At 34.5% G+C, this 23,196-nt stretch overlaps 3 protein-coding genes across 4 annotated transcripts; 2 read left to right on the top strand and 1 right to left on the bottom strand.

Moving 5' to 3' along the window:
* The first annotated feature begins 3,211 nt into the window (after positions 1-3,211).
* Positions 3,212-6,293, top strand: LOC123011124. Its single transcript, XM_044408437.1, has 3 exons — positions 3,212-3,856; positions 3,915-4,069; positions 6,192-6,293. The coding sequence occupies exons 1-3, from the start codon at positions 3,682-3,684 to the stop codon at positions 6,291-6,293; spliced, it is 432 nt and encodes a 143-aa protein (XP_044264372.1). The 5' UTR covers positions 3,212-3,681.
* Positions 6,294-14,337: 8,044 nt separating this feature from the next.
* Positions 14,338-15,863, top strand: LOC123011445 (splicing factor 3B subunit 4). The gene is made up of 4 exons (XM_044408880.1): positions 14,338-14,511; positions 14,569-14,652; positions 14,703-14,977; positions 15,028-15,863. The coding sequence occupies exons 1-4, from the start codon at positions 14,478-14,480 to the stop codon at positions 15,817-15,819; spliced, it is 1,185 nt and encodes a 394-aa protein (XP_044264815.1). The 5' UTR covers positions 14,338-14,477; the 3' UTR covers positions 15,820-15,863.
* LOC123011456 (ribonuclease P protein subunit p25-like protein) lies at positions 15,848-16,873 on the bottom strand. 2 transcript variants are annotated; one of them, XM_044408900.1, is made up of 5 exons: positions 16,620-16,873; positions 16,383-16,482; positions 16,319-16,328; positions 16,147-16,269; positions 15,848-16,090 (listed from the first exon to the last, which is right to left on the bottom strand). In XM_044408900.1, exons 2-5 carry the CDS (start codon positions 16,390-16,392, stop codon positions 15,868-15,870), a joined length of 366 nt encoding a protein of 121 aa, XP_044264835.1. In that variant the 5' UTR covers positions 16,393-16,482; positions 16,620-16,873; the 3' UTR covers positions 15,848-15,867. The 2 variants fall into 2 exon arrangements, with proteins under 2 accessions (XP_044264835.1, XP_044264827.1); XM_044408892.1 differs by having other exon boundaries at positions 16,147-16,328.
* Between the last annotated feature and the right edge of the window lie 6,323 nt (positions 16,874-23,196).

Below are 23,196 nucleotides of genomic sequence, written 5' to 3'. Positions count from 1 at the left end.
TCCACTGATTTGCCAGGTTAGCTTTGCTTTTTATATTAAAATTTCATCAAATTTTAACCAAAACATTTGTTTCAAGGTGAAAAAGATACGAAAAAAGAAAATGAGAATTCGGTGGCCAACACAAGTACAAGTGATCATGAACATGCAGCTTCTGGTTTGCAAGTCGTTGAGTCCAGAGAGATTCCTGCAATTTATTTTCACGGTACACTTTCAAATGTTCATTTCTATTTTGGAAAGAAATCTCAAACATAATTTTAAATTTGATGTACCTATTCTTAAATCAAATGTTCAGAATATCTATTAAAATTTTATTTAATCCTGCAATGGATTATGGATGGTAATAACCCACGGTGCTAATGGCAACGTGGGTTATATCAAACAGTCTAGTTATTGCTCAGTTTACTAAACAAAAACTAACAAGTAAAACACCATATTACTATTGAATATTGGATAAAAAAAATATAGTATACAGGGTGCGCCAGAACTCGCGCCCCAGAGAAAAATGTGAAATGTCGGGGGCAATAGGTCGCCAATGCAAAATTAACAGAAAAATGTACTTTTTACTAAGTAAATAAAGAAACTTGCGTACTTCTTCATGTTTTTCTGGTTTCACTCTCACTTGCTTCTTTGTTTCATAAAGATAACGCACTAGTTTTCGAGATCTAAAATTCATTTATCGATTTGTTAATCTGTATCAGATCGAAGAAAAAGTTGAGAAGGAACAATACCTGTGAAGAAGTCGGTTCATCAGGAATTTCCAGAATGTTTCAAAATAATTTTTGATAATTGTTGATAATAATTAACGATTCTGTCTCATTATACTCGTGTACAACCTCTTATGCGAGAAAAATACTGCAAACTAGCAGGTAATGTCACCCACAAATTAATAAATGTCAAACTAAAAATTCCAGTAGACCAGCTATTTAATGAAAATTCTGGGCAAATTGGTATTATTTTCGTAACCTAGCAACGGATATAATTTTTCAATCACACCTTGAGGTGCCCTTCTGGGATTGGTGGATCTAATAACTCTCTTATGCAAGCAAAAATTACTTCTTCGGCTGCACTTTTTCGCGACCTATTGCCGCCGGCATTTGACATTTTTCTCTGGGGCGCGAGTTCTGGCGCACCCTGTATAACATTACTAGCAAGGTAAGAGGGTTTTTACTGGCGAATGGAGGATATAACTAACGAGCCGACCTCATTGAGCCAGTAAAACCCGTTACCTTGCGTGTATTGTTTTATATTTTATTTGTTTCTCATTTGTAAAAAGGTTAGACAAATTTAAATTTCGATTACAAAAAAATTCTCAATAATTTGTCGTAAATGTCGTAAGCTATTGAAGCGTTACCATGAACATGTATTGTTACAGACAGATTTAATACGTATAATGAATTTTGCATAAATAATAGTTAAATAATAGACAGACTTTTCTACAAAATTAAATTAAAAGAAAACACTTTGGTTTTCAAATAAACATTTTGGTCCTTCGAGCCGGATCTACTAGATAGATAGATAGATTATTCGTAGAAAATGTCTGAAGAAGAACAAAGACTTGAAAAAATAAAACAGAAAAAAACCACATATCTCAACGACTACGTTATTACGGGAAATAAGAAAACTGAACAAAAAAAAATCAAAATCTACATCAATCGTGTCGAGAAGAACGGTCAGTGTAGAAGAAGAAATACAAGTAAACCGTGAAATTGCGAATCTAGAAGATCAACACGCTCAAAAAGAACTTCAAAGAAAATTAGAAAAATTAGAACTAGAAACGGAATTTGAGAAAATAAAATTGGAAATGAAGAAAAGACTCGTTAGGCAGGAAGCAGAGTTTCGAAAATCCACTACAGACCTGTTATCAAATAGAGACGACGTAACATCGATTCAGTCATGGATCAATAGTCTTCCAGAAAATGAGGAAAAGTATGAATTCAATGCATATCAAATAAATGAAAATAATGTGACAGCAAGTAAAAACAGTTTGACAGCAGATGATTGAAAACTGAAAAATTTGCAAATATTATTGGAAAAAGTATTAGTGATGGCTTAATGATGTTAAAACAAACACCCATTCTATTCTATCTTGATAAACGAATTGGTACAAAAACTGCCTTCTTCATTACATCTCCAATGGGCTACAACGGTGAGCGATCAAGAAAAAACAACATTATCTGGATTAGCAAAATGGTTAAGTAATTTGGCTCATTCATTGGGATAGATAACTAGACCAAGTGAATTTTCTAGAATAAATGAACTAAAGAAAACTCAGTTAGTAAGAATTAACAGATGCTACTTTTCATTACTGGGAGAAATAGAAGCTGTAAATTTACATATATTTTGTGATGCCAGTGAGAAGGCTTTCGCAGCTGTAGCATACTTTGTTGCTGAAAACAAAACTGCTTTCGTCATGGGAAGATCAACGGTAGCTCCACTAAAACAGCAAACAATTCCACATTTGGAACTTCAAGCAGTCGTCATGGGTTGTAGATTGGCAAAATTTAATCAATAAGGAACATTCCTACAAAATTTCAAGAACATACTTTTGGAGCTATTCTAAAACAGTATTGGTTTGGATTCGTGCTGAACGAAAAAGGTTTCAATCGTTTGTGGCTCATCGTGTAGGCGAAATTATTGAAAACTTAAAAATTATTGAAACAGATTGGCGTTGGGTTCCGTCTGCACAGAATGTAGCCGATGAAGCAACAAAATGGACACAGACACCCGATTTACATTTTGATTGTCGATGGTTTCAAGGTCCAGAATTTTTGAAACACACTGAAGATAATTGGCCAATTGAAAATGAGAAAGAACAACCAACAATTGAAGTTTTAGAAACTACTTCTACAATACAATTAATTGAGGGTTCAAACAACATTTTACCAGACGTTGGAAGATTCTAAAAACATGAGAGATTTATAAGAGCAACAGCTTGGGTTCTAAGAATAATTAGAAAATTTTTATTGAAGATACAACACAAATCGACGCACTACTTTCTGCAGGGTGAAGTAAATATTGAAAATTATTTAATCGCAGAGCAAATTATGGTAGCAAAGTTGTTTATTTGGAGAAAGGTACAGTTAAAAAGTTTTGGGTCGAAAATGACAGCTTTATCAAATCTGGCAGAAATTTCAAAAAATAGTAGCTTACTTCAACTAACGCCGTCCTTGGACAATTATGGTCTTATGAGAATGTCTGGTAGAGGAATTGATCAAACTAAAAAAGTAATTTTACCTAAAGACAACGGATATACAAGATTATTGGTAGAGCAATATCACAGAGAAGCGAATCGTCTTAGAGAAGATTTTTGGATCCCAAAAATTCGTGTGCTATTACGAGGAGTAGTTAATAGATGTCAATTCTGCAAAAATAAGAAAATTATAGCTAAACCTCCTTTAATGGGAGATTTACCAAAGGAACGAACTGAACCGCAAGTGGCTGCATTTACACATACAGGTGTTGATTACTTTGGTCCGATGGACGTCACAATTGGAAGAATTGGAAAAGCGGTACGGCGTGTTGTTTACCTGTTTAAATATAAGAGCGGTACATATTGAATTGGTGCATATACTAACCACGGATTCAGCAATTATGGCAATTCGAAGATTTATGGCGCAAAGAGGGGTGCCTAGGGTTATGTGATCGGACAATGGAACAAACTTTACTGGAGCACAACGTGAAATGAAAGAAGCAATATCGGTGTTGGATGCAAAGAAGATGAACGAACGATTTGCCCACAAAGGAATGACCTGGAAATTTATTCCACCAGCATCTCCTCATATGGGGGGAGTTTGGGAAAGAATGGTGCATTTAATTAAAACTGCATTAGCCGCGACTTTAACCTTGCAGTGGTCGGGTGAGGTCTATTAAATTTTATGAATTGTTTTTTTGATATGATTTGAGCCCTATCGCAGATGTGGGTGGGCGCTGCTCAGTACCTTTCACAGAGGGCGTGACCTTCAGCGGGATGCATATGCCAGTAGTGCTCAGTGGTTTATGGCGTGAGCAACTAATTTTAGAGTCTGCTAGTCCGCACCCGATCTCATATGTAATATTTTTTGAACCCAAGGTAATTTGTTACTATTTTCAATTGTCATAGAAATTTTGATTTATTTCTTATATTTAGCCAGTTAAATCATGGACGAATATTCCAAAGAACTAGAACGTTTGCAAAAGCTTTATGATGAAGTACAGACAGATGAAGAGGCAACTGAAGAGTTCGACATTGCGGGAGATTCTGSTTCTGAAATAGATTTATGTGAAAACATTTCAATTGAAACTGAMACAGAACAAAGTGGAGACGATGAAGAAAAGAACAATGGATCGGGGAAAATAATAGAAGATATACAAGATCAAAGGCATGAACTAAGAGGGCAGCAAGAACATTTATACTACAAAGCAAAAGATAATGTCAAGTGGAAAMAACATTCACCTTCGACAAACGTTAGAACACGTCAACATAACATTATTACTCACCTTCCAGGTCCGAAAGGAAATGGAAAGGAAAAATTTACGCCGCTAGACTGCTGGTCATGCTTTATCAGTTCTAATATGTTGAACATGATGGTAACAAATACGAATATTTTCATCGAAAATATTTCATCAAATTACCAAGATAAAACTGAATGCAAAAATACCGATGCAATAGAAATAAGAGCTCTTATTGGATTAKTGTATTTGGCAGGCGTTTTCAAAGGTGGAAGAAGAAATATGAAAGATTTTTGGGCAACTGATGGAACAGGTGTTGAGATATTTCCAGCGGCTATGGCTTATAGAAGATTTAAATTTTTACTGAGATGTTTGCGCTTTGATTCAATACACGACAGAGCAGAACGAGTAAAGTACGATCGACTCGCTGYAATTAGAGAATTTTTTGCAGAGTTTTCAGTATATTTGCAAGCTTGTTATACACCTGGAGAATATCTTACTATAGATGAAATGTTATTTGCATTTAGAGGTCGTGGCCGTTTTCGTATATATATATATACCGACAAAGCCAAACAGATACGGTATAAAAGTATATGCTCTTGTGGACGCCAGAACATATTATGTGGTAAATCTGGAAGTATACGTAGGTGAACAACCAGATGGCCCGTTCAAATTTTCCCAAAAAGCTTCAGACTTAGTTGAACGCATGTGCTCTCCAGTTCACAATACGGGTCGTAACGTCACTATGGATAATTATTTTACTAGTTTAGAAGTAGTAAAGAAAATGTTGAATAATTATAAAATAACTATAGTTGGTACCATCAGGAAAAACAAACGTGAAATTCCGGATTTATTCAAAAACTCAAAAATACGGCCTATCAATTCATCAATTTTCGGGTTTCAAGAAGATGTTACCTTAGTCTCGTATGTACCCAAAAATAACAAAGTAGTCTTGCTTTTGTCATCAATGCACCATGATGACAAAATTGATGTTGAAACTGGAGAGAAAAATAAACCAGAAATGATAACATTTTACAACAAGACAAAAGGTGGAGTTGACACAGCGGATCAGAAAATGTCGCTCTATAATGTTAGCCGAGGAACACGCAGATGGCCAATGGTTATCTTTTACAACTTACTAAATATTGCTGCCATAAACGGCCACGTTCTGAATACTAGTAACAACTGGAAAACTATCGATGGTTTGGAATGCAAGGAACGGCGCATATTCTTGAAAAAACTTGGTCTGGACCTTATTCGCGAACATATGTCATTCCGAGCACTTAGTAAACACATATCAAAAGATGTACGATTAACAGCACAAAGACTTTCAGGAACAAGACCTGCGGAAGACCCGAAAATTGCAAGTGGAGGGAGAGGAACTTGCGCCAACTGTCCAAAACGCAAAACGCGTTTTTTCTGTACAAAATGTCACAAATGGCTCTGTCTGCAGTGTGTACAACCCATTTGTACAGAATGTGCCGAAAATATATGTAATGCATAATGCCTTTTCAGTATATTTAGACTTTAGAGATTTTCGGTAGTTAATAATGTTTCTTGTTTTTTTGAGTTAATTTAATTTGTATTTTTTGTGCAATTTACATGTAAGAATATTAAGTTTGGTTTAATAAAAGCATTTCAATCCACTTCGTCTACGAGTTCCATTTCTATATGCCCAAAAAAAAAAAAGGAACTTGGTGTCTCACAGACCGTACCCGACCATTACTGTTACATCCTCTCACCCGTTCACTGCAGGGTTAAAGGAAAAGGCTCCAAGAGCAGAAGTTCGTTCGGTCAGGATTCAGACTGGAAATGGTTCGTACTGTAATATTCGGGACCCCTTCACCCTGCAAAGCGATGAGTAATTTTTATGTTTCTTTTAAAATGAAATTACGTGTCCACAAACTACGGAAAAAGTCAACATTCTTAAAAAATATGGAGAGTCGCAAACATCCGGTCATTTCTTTAGAAATTTAAAAACCTAAATTCGATACGATTTCAATAGAGTGTCGGATTTTCCAGACAAAATGACTCCAAGGCCACACGTGTGTTTCTTCGAAATTCACAAATTTTCCATTGTAAATTTTATTCAAATTGTATCAATTTTTGTTAATATCAGAAAGGCATAAGTTGGAATTTTAGGCTTAATTAATTTAAGGTAGTTTTGAAAGACCTGGTTCAAATTTCTAATAAATGTAAATCGTTGCAAATTATTGTCGTTAGCGGATCAGCAACGTCTGGGTCAAAAGTCCGTTTAGGTAATTTTAATTAGCTAAATAATAAGTTCATTTTGTTGTAAACTGAACTTGATTCTTTTGGTTGTTTAAATTATTAACAAAGTCGTGATTTATCAAAGCTTTAGAGTAGGGGAAGAGTAGTACCGGAGGGGGATTGCGAAACAGAGAAAAAAAAGGGACTAGTGAATTTTCTAGAACTTCGATTCGAGAGAGCCGAGAGAACAGAGGTCGAAAACTTGGTTTTTGAAGTTGAATTTGTTTAGTTAGTTCGTTTACCTTTAGTTTCGTTTAGTTAGCTTAGTGTAATTATAAAATAGGAAGTAGGGGGAAAATTAGTGTTTAATTGTTCGAGGAATTATGTTGCAAGGACAAAGATTACAGTAAGTTAAAGCTTTCTTTTCGTTTAGAAATCAGTTATAAACTTCGCCGTAAAGGCTTCGTTCTGTCAGTAAAAGTAGTACGCACTTTATTTCTTAGTTCTGGTGAAATTAGTAGACCCTTTGGTTAGTAATTAAAGTAATATTTTGTTTCCTACTCCGGTGGATAAAGTTATTTACTCCACCCGGAATTACGTTCATAAAAGTTCGGAAAGTAACACTCCTAATTAAATTGTTTCGGCCTTTTCTCCAAAATTTAAAAGGTTTCGACAACCAAAGTTCCCCAAAACCCATTAATTCGACTGCTTAGGAAATTTTGGATAATTTATTTATTCATTTTTCTTTTGATTTTATTTTATTTGACGAAGTAAACAATCAGAACCAAGTTCTATTTATTTCATAATTTATGTTCAATAAATTTAAGTGTGGTTTAAAACTTGTGTTTTCTTTCTTACAATGCGGCCTCGTAATACCTTGGGTTTATTAGAATTTCCTTCTAATTATGTTTCTTTTGTTATTTCCGAGACACAACACAACGTAGGAAGAAAAAGGGAAGCAGTTACCAGGCCCCCTTTTTCAAGAAATATTACAGTACCATCGCCCTGCAACCAAGATTGGTGTATTTGACTTGAAAGGAGTGTAAACACTGGGGAGAGAAATGTTGCAGACAGATTTAATACGTATAATGAATTTTGCATAAATAATAGTTAGCGATGTTGTAACTAAGGAAAATTAGTATTCAATAAAATACAGGGTGCGCCAGAACTCGCGCCCCAGAGAAAATTTTCAAGTAAGGTAAGATACCAGGAACATGAAAAAATGTTTAAAAAATTGTATTGTATTGTAAGTTTAGGGAGATAAAACAGGCTTGAAAAGACAAAGTTTTATCATTGGCCTCCGTGACCAGTACTATCAAAATGGACAACGTGGTGGAGCTGGTTGAACCCCTTCTTATATTCCAACGAGTAGCTATTTCCAAGAAGAACGATGAGGATCTGCAAGACCTTCTTTGTTACGAACATCGAGTCAGGTGGGGTACAGGATCAAGCTTCTCAGTGATATTACATAAAAAAGCACTAGCACAACAGCACAAAACGTGCAAAACAAAAACTCGCAGCACCACCACCACACCATCAGTCAATATTGATTTCACCGAAGAGATGGTAGTGACGACCCAGCAACAACACTTTTTAAGTAATGAAAAAAATAAAGACAGATTTATCAGTATGCTGTCTCAGAAAATGGTTGCAGAAGGGATAGAAGTTAGACAGGCTAATGCTGATGCGGATACAACTATTATACGGTGCTCCTTGGAGAAAGCAGAATGTGGTTGTTCAACGGCTGTCATCGGCGAGGATGTGGATCTGCTGGTCCTGCTCATTGCTTTAGCTCCAACAGAACGAGAGATAAACTTTTTCAAACCTGGAATGGAGAATGAAGAAAGCAAATGTTATTCCTCCAAGAGCTTGCAGAAACTTGACTTTGCCAGAAGCATTTTGTTCATTCGCAGTTTTAGTGGCTGTCATACAACTTCTGCAATTTTCCGAAAAGGCAAGTCAACGATTGCTAAATTATTCATGAGGAACCGCACCCTACATTTAATCTTCAACATATTTTATACAAAGACTTCAACACCTGAGAAAGTTGCAAACGCCGGGGAACATATGTTTCTAGCAATGTACAACGCCAGAGTAACAGACCTGGACAAACAGCGCTACGCAGCATTTCTAAAATCCACCAAGGGTTAAGCCAGATCTCCCTTCTCTACCACCAGCTAAAGGTTCCGCATTGCAACACTCATACAGAGTCTATTTACAATTTCAATTACAAGTTCAAGAATGGAGGAGATGGAGATCTTCAACCCTTGACAACCTTAGATCAACCGGCCCCAGATGCCATCCTTTCAACAATATTCTGCAGCTGTACCAAAAGCTGTGGTGCACGTTGTGGATGCCGCAAAGCAGGTATTCATTGCTCTTCAATATGCGGTAACTGTGGGGGCGGATGCACTAACGGCCCTCCAGTTGAAAACAACAATTCAGCATATGAGGATGACCCGGAAGACTTAATCGAATGAACTGTTGGACTCAATACATTCAATTTACTGTAAGTTTTATTCAAATCATCTATCTATTATAGTCGTCACCAACAATATTTGAGACTCATTATAGAATAAGCCGCTTACCCCCCACGGTGGTTCATGGGGCTTGCGGTAGAAATGCCATAAACAAATTTGTATTTCTTAGGACAGGCACGTTTCAAAGGTTTGTAGGAAAAGATGGTCCGTAACAGAAATTTGTTTTTTGGCTTTCATCAAAAAAAAAAATTAAATTAATTTTAATATTCAGTTATATTTTGAGATTGTTTCTTTACAAATCTGCATTATCACTTTAATATTAAATTAATATATTAATTCCCAAATGTTTGCCTGTAATAAATTAAAAGCCCACCACAAAAATTCCTGAATACGGCTCTTTTCTACATCTTCTGGGTAGTACCACACGCAGTGAAAAATTATTACGGTCGACCACAAAGCTGCTTAACCCTCAATAAAGCTTTGCATACGTCAATCCCAAATATTCCTGGTGACGACTATAATATTATATTGAATAATGAAGACGAAAATGCAGCATATGAGGACGACTCCAAAGACTTTATGGACTTCCATGCCTCCCCCCTACCTCTTCTAATAAAGTGTTGGACCTAATAAATTCAATTTACAGTCAGTTTTTCGAATCAGAAGACTAATTTTGTTTTAAGTGCGAATAAAGCACATTTTTTTAATAATGTTTCTTGTCAGCCTTATAACTCGCTTACGGTTAGTCCTACAACAAAAATGCAAAGGACCCTTTTTGTAGGAAATTTTATAAACTTTAATTTTGATAAGAAAGTAAAAACTGATAGTTGCTGATTGTTTTCGAGATACCAGCAAAAAAACAATGAAAGACACCTTTAGCCCCCTCTCCCTCCTCAAGCTCGCCCCCCATCTTTGGGCACTTTTGATATATGTCTACCCAAGTGTAAAGAAAGCGTTTAAAAAAAACAACTCTAGGATTTTTTCCACCGATTTGTCTGAGCTAAGTATCAAGAAACCATTCACATCAAAACATTCGAAAACGATCACATTTGTTACCATCATTTCAATATCTGTTATAATTTTTTGTGTCCTTTGCAAATGCGGAATCAAAAAGAAATTTCTGTGCGTCAGATAAACAGTTATCTAGCGCCCATCTTCAAATCGTTCAAACGATGTAAACTATTCAATACAATGAGTAATTTGATCAGTTGCGCCAGAATCAACAATGTCTTTAGTAAACTCATCACTTCACCTATAAAGGCTTGCTCACTGGCTCCACTGTATTGTACATACTCGTGATTTAACACTTAACTGTTGCATTCGTAAAACGAACTTTTCAAATTTTGAAATGTGAGTGATAATATCATCTGTTGAATTCATCTTGAAGTTAAAAAAATTTGACTGTACCGTGTGTGCTGCTTGTTTAGTCTGCTATTCATAAATACCGTGCAGTTTACCCGCATAGTGAACAAGTGAAGTCAGTACTCTAGCTTCCACAGTCTTCACTATCACTTGACTTGCTGCCCTATCTGCCTTATCCCATCCTTAAAACTTGCTGGAAATATTTTATTTTCTTCCTTGGTAGCACCTTCTCGGCTTTGGCTTCAGGATTTCCCCAACATGCATCGTCAAGTACTCGCAACAAAATTTTCACCGCAAATTTCCCAATACTCCAGTTTTCAGAACCATGTAATTTCTCTATTCCTTGATATTCTATTTCTACTTCAAATACAGAAACACCATCATTCACGAGAAATAATCTGCCCAAAAACATTCTGCACTTGCTCCGGAATCGAACTAGTAACTACGCTCTGGTATTATTTTGGAATAAGTTTCAACAAGAAATTACCATTTTTAGGAAAATTACATTTTTCATGTTGTTTGAAACTAGAATTTTCAGAAGTAATTTTGTATGCCTAAGGTTAGTAACCCCTTATTGTTGACGGTTGACGTTTTCTGTCAAACTGCTGTCAACTATCAATTAAATTATCCATACAAGCTGAAAGGTGACTTAACCTAAATTTTGACACTAGTTACGATATCTTTTGTTTGTCACCAGAAACCAACCTAACCAAATTTATAGCAACCTATTCACTAATATCCCTAAATCCTAGGAAGTAATTTCTTGTTGATACGACAATAGGTACGATCCAACTTAGCTGATGAAAAGCTTATTAAGTTTTATTTGGAAGGTTGAAGATTGTGATAACAGTTTTATAAAATATTGAAACAATCAATAATCAAAATCTATCTATCTATCAACAACATTTTGTTAAGCAAAAGGTACTTTGATTTTTCTGTCTACTGCAACAAAATTACAATAGGCAATCACTTGTTTTAGAAACACATTAGGATAAGAATTGTAGAATTAATATTTTTACAATAAATTCAGTATTGATCGAACGCTGACTGATTAGTAGGTACTCCTCTAACACTACGAATTTTTACGTTTTATTTCACATTTCGAAATGTTAAAATATTAAGGGTTAAAATTGAACCGTTGAATTGTCATAAAAAACCAAATAAGAATATAATTATGCACATACCTGAGGAAAATGACGAATATCCCTTCATAAACCTTCATCATAATGATGTCAATGTCTTTTCAACTAACCAAAAACAAATCCCTTACACTACATTCACCCCCACTATCACAATACCTATATATTTATTAATTAATACACGAACTAAAAACGATTATTAACACTTCAAAAACGGCATTAAACAAAAATTATCTGAAATCTTACACACAAGAAGTTTTGAATCCGAATTTATAACAGAGTCTGACAGAACCACAAAACTAGACAGCGGCGGATGATTTCAAGCGAACATTATTATACCAACGTAACAGTACGCAATAAACAATCCCCATGTTTTAGTGAGTTTAATTTAATGTTTTTAGCAGTGGTGGCTCGTGACTTTTAGACAGGGGGGTCGCAATTAAAATGATGGTATATAACGAGTCTTTATTAAAATTTGGCGTCATAGTTGGAAGTGACTATGAGTGTGTTGTAAACAAACCCTAATTTTTAATACGTCCAGTGAGATGTCAATATCAGATTAATAACTTTCAAGAAGATGGTGCGGTCATAATCAAACTTTTGCAGATAACTTTGACGTCAATTTAAAAAAAACCGTCACAAATAATGTAACAATAAAAAAAAATTACTTGAAATAAAATATGTATTAATAACACAAAAAAGTTATTTCTTAAAATTAAATTCTGCTCTTCGGTCCTTCATAGATATAAATTTCTCCAACACCTTTTCTTCAAAAATTGTCAATGTCTTGCATACTGCAATATTGCAGTAAAATCGATTAATTCCCTAAAAAATCCGCGRTTTCCCGATTCCCCACTTTCGTCGTGACCTCTGAGTGCCAACTCAAAAGCACTGCAAAATTTTACGCAACTAACTATGCGTTTTAAAATATAGCCGTTTTTCCGAACCTTTTCATTGTGCTCAGTAATATGTTGGCGATAAGCAGAGTTAAGCTGAGTCATTATATTCGATTTTTCAAGTAAAGCAAGTGCTGTGCATGCATTTATATGACCACGAGATTATTCGAGCTTTCTTACTTTAGCAGGAAGCTGATGCAAATCCTTTATACCTCTCCGTGCCCAATTCGGATCTGCTCCTGTTGCAAAACAATATGCACGGAAAACAGTACAACAAATTCAAAACTTCACACCAATTATTTCGGTCATAAATGTCTCTTGAGAAATGCCGTGTAAATGTCCTGTTTTGAGATTTTCTTTCAATAATCTGTGTTAAATTTAAATCAGGCAATGGCCTGCCTAAATCCTTAATTTTTATTTTGTCTTCTGGAGGTAGTCTGTTAAAATCTGTTTTTATTAAAACACTTACACTATTTGCACTTCCACTCATTGTCAATTCACAATAAACATAAATTAAAACTGTAATGAAAACTGCAAGTGCTTTGTCAAATCGGTCAAAAATCACGAAATCCAACTAATAAGACGCTATTCTTTTTGTGCAAGCATAAATGTCATTTTAATCTCAAAAAAACCCAAATTAATAAAATCACTGATTACTCGTCGCTTCTTTTAAAATACGCGGAGCTAATTGGTTTTTATCTCCCCTTAAATCCAAAGCACCCCCTCGCCCATACTCTCGTGTTTCCAATGCGCCGATCTCACTTTCATACCCGTCGCCTAAGCGTGGCCGCAGAATCTTTGGCCAAGTGGTGACCACGCGAGGAACATTTGAATTTTTTGATTGGCTAGCAGAAGCGTAGAGCTGAGCTATAGATGCGTTGTCATGACAACCAGGGCCGCGGAATTGTTTGCGCCGTACCATCGAAATAATTTAATTTCTGGGTTTAGGTATAAAAAATAAATGGGCGTTTTTACTCAAATTACAAAATTTCTAATTAAACTTTTATAATAAAATAAATCACTCTAAACTAAATAAAACGTTCTTTATGGTTTCTTGTCCAGGGGGGGCACGCGGCAAAGCGGCCTTAAGAGAAACCGCCACTGGTTTTTAGGATATTTAAAAAAGTAAAATTTAACACAGAAAAATTTATAACACTTGATTTACAAGGTGATTTTTGTAGGGCCTACATTAGAAACTTTTTACCTTCCAATACTCCCACTTTGATTTTTTAAAAGAACAGTACTCACTTTTACTCATTTTACTTTTAACTATTTATTTTTATAGAATTTAATTATTAATTTTTACGCTGTTTATGGTCTGTAACATAAATTTTAAAACAGATTTTACTCAAAATCGGTAAGTTGTATCAGAAAAATGCAAAAACCTTTTTTGTGAAAATCTATGAAATGTAGAATTTTATTACTGAAAGTGGAAAGAAACTACAGCCAAAATAGTTACAGTACTTTTTACCCTAAACCCACCCAGTTTAGAAAACCCCTGATTAAAAGTTTCAACATTTTATCTTTGAATTCGTTTAAGTGTCTCGGTTATCATTTGTACCAAATTTTGTAATTTTATCTAAAATGATTTCGGAAATATTAGAAAAAAACAATCAAAAAACGCACCCTTTGAGGGGTGTAGTTCCTATGCGTAGCATTTTTTGAAACATGTTTATAGGAAACTTTGATTCTAAATTTAAATGTTCTATCTCTTGTGTAAACTTGTAACAATAAAAACGGAATAATAATTTAAATATGGCGCCGGTGTGCACGATCTTGCGCCATCTAGTAAGTAGCAAAACATACAGTCGGTATAAAAGATTCCTTTCCAATACTTTTCAGAAAGCATTTAGAAAAGGTAGCGTACTTGGTTCGTTTTGTTGTTAAATATCCATTCAATAAACGATGAAATTATTTTATTATTAAGAGAATTGAGCTACAGTGTATTTGAATCCGTAACGATGGCTAATGGACCGATTGCTGAACGAAATAGAGGTAAGTTTTCAACTACCTAACCTCACAAATTCTAATTAATACCGGTGTTTTTCACAGATGCAACAATCTATGTTGGTGGTTTAGATGATAAAGTTACAGAATCGTTATTATGGGAACTCTTCGTACAGTCTGGACCTTTGGGCAAGCATAATTTTTGTCATTTGTTCCAAACATAATTTCTTCTGTTTTAGTCAACGTTCACATGCCCAAAGATCGAGTCACAATGATGCACCAAGGCTATGGTTTCGTGGAATTCATGGGTGAAGAAGATGCCGATTATGCTATAAAAATAATGAATATGATAAAACTTTATGGAAAGCCAATAAGAGTGAATAAAGCATCAGCTCATCAAAAAAATTTGGACGTGGGGGCGAACATTTTCATCGGGAATTTAGACCCAGAAGTGGATGAAAAGCTACTTTACGACACATTTTCAGCTTTTGGAGTTATACTTCAAACACCTAAGGTAATCCAGTAAACCATATTTTTAAATGAAATAATGCAATTTTCTTTCAGATAATGAGAGACCCTGACACTGGTAATTCCAAAGGCTTTGCTTTCATTAATTTTGCCAGTTTTGAGGCTTCTGACGCATCAATTGAAGCGATGAATGGTCAATATCTCTGTAACCGCCCCATTTCCGTCTCCTACGCCTTTAAAAAGGACTCCAAAGGTGAACGTCACGGTTCTGCAGCTGAGCGTCTTCTAGCGGCCCAAAATCCCTTATCACAAGCCGACCGCCCCCATCAGCTCTTCGCCGATGCCCCGCCAATGGGCATGATGCCCCCAGGAATGGCTCTAGCCCCACCTCCCCCTCCTGTTATACTAGCTGGCATGATGCCTCCCCCACCACCTACACCGGCAAGTATGCAACCACCACCTCCTCCACCAGTCCCACCACCCAGTTCTTTTCCCTCGGGAATCCCTCCCCCGCCTTTGCCCCCGTCCCAACCGCCCTTACCGCCAGGTGCACCTCCACCACCACCAACTTCATCAGGTGGATCAGCACGACCCCCTTTACCACCGATGCCTACATCAACGCAAGCTTCAGGCGCCCCAAGGATGATTCCTCCGCCATGGCAAGGTGGGGCTAATAATTTACCTCCACCACCACCTGGACCACCGACCTCAGTGCCAACTTCAGGTGCGCCGCCATTTCCTGGATGTTTTCCGCCGCCACCACCCCCAGGAGGACGACCGCCGAATTGGAGACCACCGGTTAATTTTGGAGGACCAGGGAGACCTCCTTTCCCACCAAGGGGTCCTCCACCACCGCCCCCAAATAATTTTAGTGAAAATAGTTGGTAATGAAATCATTGATAAAATAAAACAAAAATTAAGTTGAGAGGTAACCATTTATTGACTTTTTTTGTGCCTTGATATTTTCTGAAATTTCCTATTGCTATCCTTCCTACTACCACTGTTTCCAGTAAATGGTATTATAGACCCAGGGGCTTGATACCCTGATTCCTCAAAACTCAATGTTTCTAACGATAGCAAGATATGTATCATTGGTAGCTTTCTTTTAACAACTATTTGGTCCAAATCTGGGATTACTGGGTCCCAAAATTCTTCAACTCTAAAAACATTTACGCAATTTACAATGTTGTAAACAAATTTGACAACGAAATTTACATCCTATAACACAGTTTTGTTATTTGATGTAGCTGGATATTATGTTCTCGTTTCATAATTTCTGCACAAGTGACAGTTTTACCAACAGACTGACCAAATCCTGTCCACACAACGGCTTTAGCACTTGGAAATTCATTTAATGCATGACTTACAAGATTTCTTATTTTACTACCTCCTCTTACCTAAAAATAATAAATTTACAACTTTAGTATTTACCAAGTAATTATGAACAACACCTGCATCCATAAAAAGTTTTCAGGAAGATTGGGAATAGGGATTTTGTCCCTTTCAAGGGGTTCCTCCACGTTTTTACCTTTGTGGTAATTCTCCATTTATCTAAATAAAAAATTTGATTTACTTACAAACAGTAATTGATGATAAATAAATCAAAACGACTGATAAGTAATGCTTCAAAAAGTCAGGTTAAATTAATTATTATCCATTTATTTGAAGGAAAAGTTTGATTTACTTACAAACAATGGTAATTGATGATAGATAAATCAAAACTAGGACTGCTGACTGCTGATAAGTAATGCTTCCAAAAGTGAGGTTAAATGTTAAATTAATTATTTGAAGGTAGGAACAATAATTCTCACTTAAGCTATTTTTTGCAAACACGACGTTAAAAAACTACAGCAGACCAACAAAAACTTGTGCACTTGTTCCAATCTAATAGTAAAAAAACTGATTGGACAACTTTCAAGAGCTTTAAGAGATAACATTTCCCCAGATCTGGTGATTTTTATGTTAAACTAGCTAACATTATATGCTAACATCACATTTCTTAAAAAATGACAAATACGACTATATATTGTAATTTATTGAATTTGGTTTATGTGAATTGTGTGCTATAAGTAAAAAAGTATTAAAGGAAGCATTTCGGGACACATGTTTTGAAATGTTTTGACCTATGGATTCAATCTCAAAATCTTTAAACGTTTTTTTCGGATACCTGTAGAAGACAAATATAAATTTATTTAAGAGAAGATATATTGAACTAGCTGTTGCCCGCGGCTTCGCTCGCGTGGTAGTTTGACATCCACAACTATTTCAAAACGCAGAAGGGCTAAGAAACTTACTAACAAAATATAGCAACACATAATTATTATGAACTTCGTAGTAAAAATAAAAAGTCCGTCTTTTATAACTTATTTAAAAACCGTAAAATTTTAAGTCTTATTTCATGGATATTACTTAACAATGACAAATTTTGATACAAATTTTCATTCCATATTTAACTGTAACACATATTTATACAAACTTTCATCCCTTATTTGACCCCCGTAGGGATAGAATTCTACAAAATTTTGAAACACGTGCTATTTTGTTTATAAATGAACACCCAAATACCAATTTTCATAGATTCAACTTAAAAAAAACACGGATATTTTACGAAGTTTTACCCTTGTTCAACCCCCCTGAGGGTAAAATTTCCAAAAATCCTGAAACACGTATTACTTGATTTTTAATCGAAAGCCTAAATACAAATTTTCAGGGATTTAACTTTATAAATGACATATTTTAATACAAATTGTCATCCTTGTTTAACCACCTAGAGGGTGGAATTTTCAAAAATCCTAAAACACGTGTTTCTTCATTTTTAATCGAAAGCCCAAATCCCAATTTTCATAAATATAACTTCAAAAACGACGAATTTATAAATATTTATACAAATTTTCATCCCTTGTTTGACCCCTTTGGGGATGAAATTTTCCAAAATCCTAAAACACGTGTTTTTTCTTTTTAACTGAGAGCCTAAATACCAATTTTCATGAATTTAACTTTTAAAAAAATACAAATATTTTACGACTTTTTACCCTTGTTCAATTGAAATTTCCAAAAATGGTAAAATACATATTTTTTTTATTTTTAACCGAAAGCCTGCATACCAATTTTCATGGCTATAGCTTTAAAACTTCGAATTCACCACCCCATTTAACTCCCTTAGGGGTTGATTTTCCAAAAATCCTTTCTCCGTTATAAAAGGTATCTACTGAGAAAATTTGAAATTTCTGTCTCCAGCGATTTAGGCTGTGGGTTGATAGGTCAGTCAGGAGAAGCCTCTTTATACAGTCTGTTATTGAAATGCGTTAAGAAAATTTAAGGGGTGATAGAACTCATCAAAACAAATTACTGTGCTATTTACCATTTTTTCGAAAAATCTTTCTAAACCCAGATAAAATTTTAATTAGTTTGAACGTAAATTCTAGTACCCGCCAATGTCTCCCTGCTTACATTAAAAGCGAAAGAAGATAAAAATTTGATAGCCAAGCAAAAACCAATTTTTTATTCGTAGTAAGTGAGAGTGACATTCCAAGTTACGCACCACACTTGATCAAGGGCACTAACCTTCAAATTAAATGTTCGAAAAGACGCCCTCCGTTATTGATGTATGCTTGTGCCCTTCGAGTCATAGAAGTTTTAGTTGCCACCAACATGTCGGATTTTCGTCGAATTGACTCGGCTGCATTATTCACACGAACAGTTAATTCTTCGACGGTGTTAACTGGAATTTCATACACAATCTGTTTTAAATGGTCCCATAGAAAAAAGTCACAAGGATTTAAGTCCGGTGAACGAGCTGGCCATAAAACTGGTCCATTACGACCTATCCACCGATTTTCTAAATATGAACTTAGCGACCGCGAAATCGCTCCAGCAGCATTCGATAAAGCTTCCCCGTAGATTAGCACCATGTCTGTTAACTCCGGATTAGTGTACTGCACCATTTTTGACGATAATTACGGGAAATTCACTTTGCCAATAAATTGTAAACACGGCCGCATGTAGGTGAAGGACGTGACTAAATTGTGTCAGTAAGTTTCTGCAAGACCTATCTGTCTGGGTTTTTGCCGTATTTACTTTTTTGCGTACCGTGCCATCCATAAACGACTCGATGACACGGAATACGGTGAAAATAAATGTAAGTATAAATTTGAGTTTTCGAAAAAATGGTACTTAGCAAAGTAATTTGTTTTGATGAGTTCTATTACCGTTTAAAGTTTCTTAACGCATTTCAATAACAGACTGTATATGTCGTAATCATTGGGCGTAATGTGTCATTCCGCGGAAAGCCTAGGTTTTGGCTGTACTGCCGGCAGACGCTGTAATCAAATGAATATTCCTTTGTTTGACTGAAATTTTACGTCATTTCAGGGATTGCCTACTTAATTCTCGTCAAACAAAGTAACCGGTTGAACCATTACATGTTACAGCGTTTGACGAAAGTGTATTTAGTCATTTGCTGAAAGCTTGAAATTTTATTGTGTAGTATTTCGGGCCGTAACATTTAGTGATTGTTGGACTTTTCTTATTGAAAATGGATAATCATAATAGTTTGTTTTATGACAAATTAAATGAATATGATTTGAAAAACAATGCCAAAAAACCCTGGAATTATGAAGTAATGAAAGAGGTAAAAGACTTCTAACCTCAAAATACACTTTTATTTCAGTTGTACATATTTTAGACTGCAAAAGGTATTTCTAAAGAATATATTTTTATTTTTGTTTAATTTACCCGAAGGCAAAAAATATATTTTAATCAGTTGTTTATGTCATATACTTACCGTTTTTGTATGATTTTATAATATTATATGTTTACATTATTCCAAATAAACGAAACAAATATTTTGCTACAATAAAAATATTTTAGTTTTTTTTTTTTTACTTTTCTTCTACCAAAAATTTACATTTCTACAGAAAGTATCAAACATTTCAAGACTTTTCAGCAAATGACTAAATACACTTGCGTCAAACGCTGTAACATGTAGTGGTTTAACCGGTTACTTTGTTTGACGAGAATTAAGTAGGCAATCCCTGAAATGACGTAAAATTTCAGTCAAACAAAGGAATGTTCATTTGATTACAGCGTCTGCCGGCAGTACGGCCAATGACTAGGCTTTCCGCGGAATGACGCATTACGCCCAATGACTACGACATATACCAGGTGAATAAAAAGTATGGAACCAAACGCTTTTTGCTTAAACTATTTATTTTTTGAAAAAACTAATTGATGAGTGCTAAAGTACTATAAAAATGTGATGATTTAACAAGAATAAAATTTTTCGAAATTTCCTTTTATTTTTGAGTTCTACAAAAAAAAATAATTTTTTTAAATGGCAACCCACTATAAAATCATTTTTCTCATAAAAGCTATACTCTAAGGATTACAACTATCTGCTTTATTTTTAATTTTTTCAAAAAATTTTTTTCACATAAATTGCAATTTTGACAAAAAAAATCGCATAACTCAAAAACAAAACAAAATTTCGTTCTGAAATTACGATCACATTTTTTATATTACTTTAATTTATATTAATTATTATTTTCCGGAGGCAAATGATTAAAAATAAAACCGCTTGGTTCCATACTTTATATTCACCCTGTATATGGATTAAGAACTTTTATAAATCTTTAGGTAAATTCTGGCGGATCATACTCATAATAACTGACAAACTCAAGTTATTTTAACACTATTGGCACAGATTAGAAGCACAATAAGGATTTGTGCTATTGGAAAAATTTAAAAATCTGACAACTATTTCATCTTAAATCTGGTAAAGTTTTCTTTTATGAATTAGTATAACTGTTGAGCTATATTTTTGTCAAGTTGGTGATTGATAAAAATTATCAATCTTAATTGACATCATTCTGATGTAATACCTACCTCAGTAGGATGTGCCAGAACTCGCTTCCCAGAGAAAAATGACATGTAAGGTAGGATACTACTGATTTTGTCAAGTTTTTTTGCTACAGACTATGAAAGGAGGAAACAAGGAAGCTGTATCCTAAATTGTTACTCTGTTAATCTTATTTGTGGCTTTTAAATGCAAAATTTTTGTACCTTTACTAAATAATTATAAAAAAACATATACAAGATCATCAGTATCATTAAATAGATATAAAAGACTGTCAAATGTTAAAAAATAAGTATCAAATTTTTGTGACATATCGAATTTTTTAAACATATTTTCCATGATCCTGGTATCTTATCTTACATGACATTTTTCTCCAGGACGCGAGTTCTGGCGTAGCCTGTATAGCAACCTTAGTTTAGAAAAATAGAGTTGTTTTATTGAAGTACTTTTTTATTTTATCTATTCTAAATAAATATTGCTTTCTTACCTAATTTCAAAACTTAAAATTTATCTTTTGTTTTAACACAAGTTTATAAACTTAAATTTACCAGATTTTTAAAATTTACTCCGCCAAACAATGTTTCAAATTTTTTTGATTAAAAATGGTCGAATTCGGCTAACATGAAAAAAAAGTAATGTAAAAACATTTTTTTTTAATTCGAAATTAAACTAATTCGAAATAAGTTTCTATTAACTTTGCAGTGGCCAAACTTCAAATTAATCTCGAATTTAAATTTGATTGCAAGAGGCACTAGAAAAGTAATCTACCTAGCAATGAAACCAAAGACGTATAACTTTTTTGATAAATAAATAAATAGAGTCAAAGTGCAAACTTTAAACCCTCATAACTTCGAAATTTTTATATATATTTTTTTTAACATTTTTTCCATGTTCCTGGTATCTTACCTGATATGACATTTTTCTCTGGGGCGCGAATTCTGGCGCACCCTGTATATTCAAGCACAAATTTGAAATGCCGAAAGGAGCCGCTAGCGGCGAGTTGATGAACAAGTGAGTGCTTGAAGAACCTTCTGCAACAAGTGCTTTATACTATTTTGCCGCTTTATATCATTTTATAAATTAAAAAACCAAAATTTCAATTTTTTCTTTTAGAGAATTTTGCGACGGTTGGCGACATTTATGTGGAATAATTTTAGGCGGCTGTAAAAAATAAAAATAATTCTTATTTTCACATTTGAAAATAAATTGTGAAGAAAGTTCGTCACTAAAATTAAATTAACGCCAACGACTTATTCCATCACTCAAATGACGTCATTTGGGTGCTGGAATAGACTTATTCTAACACCGAAATAAAAAAACTAATTATCTCAATTAACTCAAATTTTGCAGATAATGTTAGAATACATACATACTATTTGGATAAATTACGCTTGTGCGTTGTAATTGTTTTTTTATGGTTGGGTATATTTCTTTTCTAATGCCCCTCATATACAGAGTGATTCTTAAATAGACTGACGAAATTTTTTCCTTGGTAGTATCAAATGAGAACATGCTGGAAAAAATATTTGAAAAATTCTTTGTTTAACCATTCTCCGAATAAAATTTATTAAAGTTATTTTCGCCGTAAAGCGTATGTAGTATTAGCACAGGTAGTGATGGAAAGCATGGTGAAAATGTACTTGTTCATTGCAATAATTTATAAACGCCGTAAGTGGCACGGAGCAATGGGGTTTTACCCCTAAAAGTTATAAACCTAAACAGGTCACAGTTTGTCTCCATTTATCCTTGGGAAGCTGTGATAAAATTTTGTCGGTTTATTTAAGAATCACCTGTATTCTGTAAATCTCCCTTGTAGGTATAGGTATCTATTTATTAGAATTATTTATTTGCTTTAAATTATAATTTTTGAAACTTTAGAGGTGGATTTAAAAAAAGTAAATTAAATCAAAATTAAGTTAACCGCGATTAACTTCAAAATCCAGAAATCTGGTTGGTTGTTCATCATAATTCAATCATTCGGCTTCTATAAACCCACTCCTGGAAAACCAAAAATTTAAAATTGTTTGCTAAGTCATCATTATCATTGATTAAACTAAGTGTTATACAGCTGTTTTCAAAGTTTGTGCAAATATTTTAACAGAAAGTAGTAGAGCTCAAAAGAAATCAATCCTTATCCGAATGTTTATAGCATCGTGTCCTTAATGACATGTATCAATATCCCGCCTGGTCATTTCGTAAAAAACGCATTGGAGCAGTGATTCCGAGTATTTTCTCAATTACGGAGGTTACTAAGAAAAAACTGAATGATTTTAAATTATTAACGAAAAATAACGCAATTAATAAACGCTGGGAAGGAAGGATACAACAAAACAAGGTACGCCATGGAGAACTGATATTATGAGGTTGAATCCTTCAAGCTAAAAAACTGGATGTGTCAAAAAATTTCCCCA

The sequence above is a fragment of the Tribolium madens genome, unplaced genomic scaffold, assembly GCF_015345945.1.
Source record: "Tribolium madens isolate multiple individuals breed KSU strain unplaced genomic scaffold, Tmad_KSU_1.1 Scaffold_19;HRSCAF=116;Tcas5.2_LG9, whole genome shotgun sequence".
In the NCBI taxonomy this organism is placed as follows: Eukaryota; Metazoa; Arthropoda; class Insecta; order Coleoptera; family Tenebrionidae; genus Tribolium; species Tribolium madens.
This window is presented reverse-complemented; position numbering and strand designations above follow the sequence as displayed.